The 8,594-nt window shown below is 33.8% G+C and overlaps 2 protein-coding genes across 2 annotated transcripts; both read left to right on the plus strand.

The window, feature by feature from the left end:
* On the plus strand, window positions 1,473-2,219 carry LOC107634830. The gene is made up of 2 exons (XM_016338243.2): window positions 1,473-1,625; window positions 1,711-2,219. Exons 1-2 carry the CDS (start codon window positions 1,539-1,541, stop codon window positions 2,059-2,061), a joined length of 438 nt encoding a protein of 145 aa, XP_016193729.1. The 5' UTR covers window positions 1,473-1,538; the 3' UTR covers window positions 2,062-2,219.
* Window positions 3,818-6,428, plus strand: LOC107634045 (uncharacterized mitochondrial protein AtMg00810-like). Its single transcript, XM_021120072.1, has 2 exons — window positions 3,818-5,803; window positions 5,896-6,428. The coding sequence occupies exon 1, from the start codon at window positions 4,500-4,502 to the stop codon at window positions 5,121-5,123; it is 624 nt and encodes a 207-aa protein (XP_020975731.1). The 5' UTR covers window positions 3,818-4,499; the 3' UTR covers window positions 5,124-5,803; window positions 5,896-6,428.

The raw sequence follows: 8,594 nt of genomic DNA on the forward strand, positions 1-8,594 counted from the left end.
CGTATCCTTCAAAAAAGAGAGGTTAGTGCCTAGAAGAAAACAAGGCTAATAAGAGCAATTTAAGGAGACATGCAACTACTAAATTCCAAAGTTTCTTTTTGCCTTGTAAGGCTACAAATATATAGCTCTAGTGCTTGGCTGTGCAAGAATAATGGGATATATAACAGTTCACAATTCCTTTTCCATTGTCTTTTTATGTTATATATGTTTGGCATTTTCTAGCTATAGAGAATGACCAGCCAATCCCACCCCCTGTTGATTCCATAAGGATCATTCCTACTTGGATTAATTAAATAACACATGTATCATATATATCATCAATTCATGCATTATTGTATGTGTCAGTAACTACTCAGTGTATTGATAATGTATAAATAAACTACTAATTCTTTTATATACCATTCCTTATCCATTTTGGCTCCAACAGTTTTGTTATTGATGTAACTGAACTATATATTTTTAAATACATGCAACACTACTTAAATCATTAAGGTGCAGAAGTGTGCATCAAATAAAACAAGAGAAGATGTAGTTATGGTTGTGAATATAATAGTTAAGTATGCATTGATTTCACATACATTCCCTAGTCCCAGGTGATCAAAGAATATATCATTAAGAAACTATCATCATGCATGTGAATTTGTAGTACATAAATAAAAATGATTATGATAATAATAATAATAAATGTTATACTTTAGGAATTTAATGGGAGTGGAGGTAGGCCATGCCTAATTGCCTATAGGGAGAGAATCTGATATTGATAAGAAGTGTGGAGAAGAGAAGAGTATAAAGAATAAAACAGGGAATGGTGTCAGTGCATGTGATAAAACATTTGGCCACTAGCTAGTGAAGGGGAATGGAAGAAAGAAACCAAAAACAAAAAAATAAGGGAAAGGAAACACAAGCCCGTGACTGAAGGGGCAAGGTTAATGGTGCAGTGACTGGTATATGCTATGTACCCATATTGACCACTGTACTGTTTGCAGATTGAGACCATCCCTATCCATCCATCATCACTTATTTTGCTTCACTTCCCATGCAACATTTTAACAGTTTCATGATGAATATGACAACTACTTGTCCCTTGTTTCTTTTTGTTTAGCTTCTCTTCTGCTACCAATCCCTTTCACCATGCACCAGAGACATATTGTCTTCTCTTGTGTTGTTGCTGTACATATTCCATTAAGGGGTGCATGCACTTTAATTCCATTCATAATAATGTTGTCATTAATAATCCAAATTAAATAATATAATACCAATTATGGAGCTAGGCACTTTATGGATAGAGAGCATTATTATTACCATTTACCAATACCAATATATTCTCCTACTCCTTCTCCAAGAGAAAATTAAAAAGGTGTTTTAGGGTGAATAATCAAGAAGAGCTTTATGGTGCTTTTAATTATTTAATTATTAGTTTTTCATATACGACAGATTCACATTCACCACCTAATATACTATATAAATCCCCATGGCATGAACCCCACCTTTAACATTCTTCTTCACACAAAGCAGGAAAGAGAGGAAGGAACTCACCAATGACTTGCAGGGTTCAGAGAAGGATATCTTTGCGCAGAAAACTTCACATTCTGCGAGCACTTGCCAACTCTAATAATTCTCTCAAAGTAACCAAACTTACTCTTCCTTATTCCTTTACATTCCATATGCACTATTCTAACCAATTAAGTTATTACTGTTTATGTTTTGAAGGGCAAGAGAAGGAGTATTGTATACATATACAAGCTAAAGGTGGCACTGGAAAGCATTAAAAGAGAGTATGAAGATGCAGTTTCCCTTAAGAAGGAAGTAGTGAAAGTGGAGAAGGTGAAGGGTGGAAGGTTTGTGGTGAGGATAAAGTGCGAGAAAGGGGGTGAGAAGCTGGTTTCAATATTGGAGGCATTTGAAGAAATGAGTGTGAATGTTGAGAATGCCAAAGTATCATGCGAGGGTGGTTTCAGCATGGACGCCATTATTGCTGTGCCACAAGAAAACGACCAAACTCTGGACGTAACACACCTTACAGAAGCTCTTCTGAAAGCCATTGAAAAACAGAGTGAATGAATATTATTAATTCATTGTAACCCCACTCTCATCATAGTCCATGTGTTCTTAGTTATGTTTCTTTCCGATCATACCATGTCATTTCATTTTCATCCAATGTAATGTATAGCAAATTCATCCGTTTTTTTAAGTTTTAACCCTTCCTTTCATTGTTTATACTCCTTCTTTCAGGACTGCCATCATTATTCACTATCAATTCATGTCTTAACATTTTATTCGTACTAGAGTTAGACATACGCGATGCAGAGAATGATAAATTAATCAATCCCGCTAGGTTACCAACAGCATTTCTGCCAACTTCTGCGAACTTTTATTTATAACTGTGTTTAATAGAAGTGTTTTTGTGGATGTGTCTAATAAAAATGTCTTTTTTATGATTGTGTTTAATAAAAGTGTTTTTATATTTTTTGAATGTGTCTCTTTATATATATGTTTAAAATATAATAATTAATTATTGTTGGTAATAAATTGACAGATAATATGTTGGTACCCTATACTTTTCCTAACCTTTTATTATATACGATTTTTAAAAAATAATTTTTTTTGCTATTTCTAAAATCTGAACTCAAAATCTTAGTTAAATTATAAGCAATTTGTTATCCTATGTTCTCAATTAATTATATTTTTACTATTTTTACACATATTTAATAAATAAAAAAGCTAATTAATAGTCACGTCAAACCCATTAATACACTAGTATTTATAATTTGAAGTTAGAATTATATTTAGGTATCAAAAAAATTTAATTATTGATTACCTCTTACTCAATTATAAAACTCATTTGTTATAATATTTATGGCAAAAAAAATTTTTTTAACATAAATAACGGGTTTTAAAGGAGTAATTTAAGAGCTAAAGTAGATAATATTAATTAATAGATAGATAGATAATGTTCTTTCTTACATTAAATAATTTTTTAAGATGAAAAAAGATATTAATAATTTCATATATGTTTAAAAATTAAACTTTTAGTTTGTTAATTAACTAATTGGTTAGTTTAAAAAAAATATTCTGTTCATGACATAAAACAATAATAGTGGAACTGCCATTCAAATTAACAATGCAAAAAAGTTAACTCCATAAAATAACATTATTTAAAATATTTGGATGTGTTTACTTTCCTTATTTAAGATCTTCTAATAAAGTAAAGTTTGCTTTCAAATCAGAAAAGTGCTTATTTTTTGGCTATTAGTAACTACATGGGTTATAAGTGCATGACTAAAGATGGGAAAATTCACTATTCAAGACATATGATATTTGATAAAACTGAATTTTCTTACAATTCTCTATTTCACAATAAAAATTTAGTGGTGAATCATGATACAGTTCAAAATCTGCCAGCTTTTACATTCAAAACTTTACCCAAGACTTCTAACCCTTTCCAAACTCTACCTCTTTTAGATATCTCAGATTCTACCTCATCGACTACCTGTCCTGACACTCAAATTACTAAGCATACCTCTTCTAGTACTAGCCTCGATCAGAATTCTTCCATCCCAATTTCAGGTCTTGAAATTTGTTTACCTTTTGAAAGTCCTACAAACACTAGTTCTACTACATCTTCTAATACTCATAATATGCTCACAAGATCAAAAACCAGAAACAATAGACCTCAAGCATTAGCTATAACTTCAGTAGAACCTTATGATTTGATTAACAATATCCCAAAAAATGTTAAACAAGCTCTTCAGTGTTTACATTGGAAAAATGCAATGGATGCTGAAATCTAAGCTTTAGTAAGATGTAACACCTGGAATTTAGTTGAACCACCAAAGCATAAAACTGTTATTGATTCTAAATGGGTATTTGCTATAAAAAGAGATCCATTAGGCAACATCATCAGGTACAAAGCCAGATTAGTTGCGAAGGATTTTTTGCAGGTTGAAGGCATAGATTACAGCCAAATATACAGTCCAGTTGTGAGACCTACTACCGTGAGAATTGTAATTACTATAGCTCTATCACGTGGATGGACACTAAGACAATTTGATTTTGATAATGCCTTTCTGAATGGTATTCTTGAAGAAGAGGTATACATGTATCCACCAGCTGGTTACCAATTTGGAAATACATCACAGGTTTGTAAGTTGAACAAGGCAATCTATGGATTGAAGCAAGCTCCAAGAGCTTGGTTCAATACATTGACTGCTACGTTATTACAGTTTGGTTTCACTAGAACCAAAAGTGATATTTCATTGTTTGTTAAACATACTGATACATCTACCACTTTTCTCTTAGCCTATGTAGATGATATTGTTGTCACTGGAAGTGACCCTGGTGAAATAGATAAACTTATCTCTGATCTTAACAAAATCTTTCCGCTTAAAGATCTTAGAAAACTCAGTTATTTTCTTGGGTTAGAATTCTCCTATTTAGCAGATGGATCCATTATAGTTTTCCAACAAAAGTATGCTTGAGATCTATTACAAAAAGCCAAAATGGACACTGCAAAATCAATGCCTACCCCTATGATCTCAGCCTTAAAGCTTACATCAGATGGTGCTGAACACTTTCAGGATCCAAAACTGTATAGAGAGATTGTTGGATCACTTCAGTATTTGACTATTTCAAGACCAGATATTGCTTTCTCTGTGAACAAGGTCTCTCAATACATGCACTCTCCAACAATTGAGCACTGGAAAGCTGTCAAACGCAGATATATTGTAGGTACAGTATCAGTAGGTATTAAATTTCAAAAATGTACTAACTTGAGACTACTTGCATTCGCAGATGCAGATTGGGCAGGGGATTTGGAGGACAGGAAATCAGTTACTGGCTATTGTGTATACTTAGGAAGCAATTTGGTATCATGGAGGAGCAATAAGCAAGCCAAAGTTAGTCGTAGTAGCACTGAGGCAGAGTATAGGAGCATGGCAGCATCTCAGTCAGAATTAGTGTCTATACAGTATCTTCTAAAGGAGCTTCGAATTCCACAATCCATAGCACCTACTATTTACTGTGATAATCAAAGTGCTTGCTCATTAGCGGCTAACCCGGTCCTTCATACTAGGTGCAAACACATGAAAATTGACCTTCACTGTCTAAGAGAGATGGTAAATTAAAAACAACTTTATGTCCTCCATATACCTTCTATAGATCAGATTAGGGATATTTTCACCAAACCTTTCTCATCATCTCTATTTCACAAATTTCGAGACAAATTTAGAGTGATTCTTCAATCCACTACTAAGTTTGAGGGGAGGCTGTGAATGAATATAAGAGATTAATTAGTTTATATTGGTACTTCACTATATATATATATATATATTGTATTAATTTATTTTTGAGTACTGTAGTAGTACAATTTTCAATGAATGAGTTTCGGTTTTATCCTTTCACTTTCACTTCCAGTTTCACCATTTTACTACTTCCACCTTCCACGTTTCAAAGTCTCCTTCTTCTTCAATTCTACTTCCTGCATCAATGTATGAGAACACACTCATGCTTTCAATTTCTTACTCTACCTCAATTGCTATTACGGACAACTCATTACGAAAGAAAGGAAATTTTCCAATGCATAACTAAAGCTAGCTAGTATCACTTAACAAAATCTCAAAGAAAATTGGAGAAAAAAAGTAAAAGAAAAAGTCACGAAACTCAATCAAAGAGAGTGTAACAGATAGAGATTCAATTTCGAGAATTCCTCCTCCATGCATGTAGCCTGGGATAGAAATTTTTCAGGATCCAGACTTCTATTTTCAAACACACTTTTATCCCTGTTCAGCCATAAACTCCATAGAAGGTAGGCAAGCTAAGTTTAGAGATTTCATTCTTCATTTGAATGTTTAAGTTAATTTGGGTGATGAGCTTCAAACACCACTCCCACGGCTGCAGATTTGGGTTGGTAGAAATGAAACTGACTAGCTGTGTTTTGTCCCACACCGCACTACTGACTGGGCAGAAGAGGAGGGCATGCAGGGCAATTTCTAGGTAGGTTCTACAACGAGGATAGACGTGACTGACATGGGGATCCTTTGATGAATTTTTGTCATAACTGCTAGGCCATTGTGAGCAAATCTCCATTAGAAGTTCCTCACTTTTGAATAGGCTCTCATTTTCTAGATTTGCTTCCATAGGGGAGTAGCTTCAAACCGTGGATGAAGAATATTACCAGGTAGGTGATAAAATTGATACGCCACTTTATGCCCTGTTTGAATTGTATAATCTTCAGAATTATTGTAAATCCATTTAATGGATTTGTCTCCATCTTGAATTGATGTTTGCGAGATTGTTTGGGTTGTTTCTATAGAAAATAATTGTTAGATTGATTCCTACTTTTATCTTCCTGCTTCATCAATTACTTGAGTTACCCAGAAATATTATTCATTTTTATTTTCATTTTCGGAACCCTAAAAGAAAATTTTGTCCCGAACCAAGGGTCCTCGTGTATTTGCATCAGGTAAAGTGGGGAGACTATCCATTTGTTACCTTTTTTTAGCACTTTTCCTCCTACAAACAAGTTCTGTCAGACCCAAGACGATCTTATTCCTGGTTGTGCTTCCAGAAAAGAGGTATGTTTGAAGTACTTTTACTTGTGAATTTTGCAGAATAAAATTTGCTGGTTAGTTAATAACCTCCTATCCTGTTTAGCCAACATAGTTAGGTTGAAAGCTTTTAAATCTTTAAATTCTAGACCACCATCCTTTTTGTTTCTGATCATTGTATCCCAACTTATCCACTGCATTCGTCGTTCATTCTGTTTTTGGCCCCACCAAAACTGAATCATTAGTTTATGAAGTTCATCTAAAAAAGTTTTCAACAGCTTAAAGCAGCCTAATGTATATATTGGTATAGTTGTACTAATTGCTTTAATTAACACTTCCCTCCTACCTACTAATAATAGCACCCTTTTCCAGTGCTGTAATTTTTTCATCACTTTCTTCTTGACATATGAAAAGGTTGCTTTCTTAGATCTACTCACAATAGACAGTAAATCTAGGTATTTATCTTGAACACTTACATTAGCAACTTAAAGAGCTGCTGCTAGTTCTGCCCTAACTTGTTGATTAGTATTTTTATTGAAAAAAAATAGTAGATTTATTTAAATTAACAACTTGCCCACTGACTTCACAATACTTCTGAAAGATTAATAATTGATTATCACAATTCACTCTTGTGGCTTTTCAAAATATTAGGGAATCATCTGCAAATAGCAGGTGGAAAATAGATGGGCATCTACTAGTCAACTTTACTCCCTAAATTAGGTTATTCTGTTCTCTCTTGTGGAGCAGATAGAATAATACTTCTGTACAGATTAAAAGAAGATATGGTGAGAGAAGATCTCATGTCGGAGTCCTCTGCTTGGTTTAAAAAATTCGTTAGAAAAATCATCCACAATAACAGAATAAGACATAGTAGTTACACACTCTTTAATCCATCTAATCCATCTAGAATGAAATCCCATTTTTCCCATTAGGAACCACACAAAATTTCATTCCACTCGATCATAGGCATTGCTCATATCAACTTTCATAGACAATTTCAAAACTTCTAACATTATTTTTCAAAAAATACATACACTCGTGGGCTACTAAAATATTATCACTAATTAATTTTCCATGAATGAAAGCACTTTGATTAGCATTAATTAAAGCATCCATATAAGGCTAAAATCTATACACCAGAATCTTAGATATTACCTTATAGAATACTATACTGAGACTAATAGGTCTAACTTGGTTCATGGTAGTTGTGTTCGACACCTTTGGAATGAGACATATTTTAGTGTGGTTAAAACTCCTAAGCAGTCTCCCCCCTCCAAAGAAACTCTTGACAACACTAATCATGTTCCCTTTAATCTTGTTTCAGTAAAATTAAAAGAATTTTGCCGTAAAACACTCACTTCCGGGAGCTGCCTCTAGGTTGATCGAGACAACAACTTGTTTTATCTCGTATTCACCAAACAATTTAGTGAGTTTCCGGTTTATATCAGCAGTTACCTTCCTTCCAAAACTTGCAAACATTTCTTCTGGGTCTTGTGGCACCCCCGTAGTAAAGAGGTCTTCAAAGAAGTTTTGGGCTCTTACTCCAAATGTCTCTGGAGTCATCCACCACTTTCCATTGTCTTTCTCTAGTTTTCAGATTTTATTTCTTCTATTTTTGGCTTTGGTTTTTGCGTGAAAAAAATTGGTATTCTGGTCTCCCTACTTTATCCATTTGACCCGTAATTTTTCTCTCCAAAATTGCTCCTCGTTAATGATAGCCTCTGATAATTATTCTTCTAGCACCAGCATCTGTGTTTTGTTGGTCGAGGTTGGGTCGCTTTTCATTGCTTCCAGTTCCTTTTCAATTCTTTCTATTTTCTTTCTTGCATTACTAGTACTAGATGCTTGTCATTTCACAATTTTCTATCTAGAGTTTTTAGAATAAGCAGTACATCAAGAAAATCTTCTTTCCAACTATTTTCTACAATGATGTCCACCTCTTTGTTTTTACATCATCTCTCTTGGAATCTGAACTGTTTTTTGCTTTTACTGTGATTCGGGTTGGAGCATAGCAGCAGCGGCCTGTGATATGATCCATTATCTTCTAAG

The sequence above is a fragment of the Arachis ipaensis genome, chromosome B03, assembly GCF_000816755.2.
Source record: "Arachis ipaensis cultivar K30076 chromosome B03, Araip1.1, whole genome shotgun sequence".
Taxonomy (NCBI): Eukaryota; Viridiplantae; Streptophyta; class Magnoliopsida; order Fabales; family Fabaceae; genus Arachis; species Arachis ipaensis.

Bases quoted from the DNA above. Each gene is read 5' to 3' on its own strand.
- LOC107634045 (XM_021120072.1), top strand. From the start codon at position 4,500: ATGGACACTGCAAAATCAATGCCTACCCCTATGATCTCAGCCTTAAAG.
- LOC107634830 (XM_016338243.2), top strand. From the start codon at position 1,539: ATGACTTGCAGGGTTCAGAGAAGGATATCTTTGCGCAGAAAACTTCAC. The intron at 1,626-1,710 runs GTAACCAAACTT...TATGTTTTGAAG, and splicing joins ACTCTAATAATTCTCTCAAA to GGCAAGAGAAGGAGTATTGT.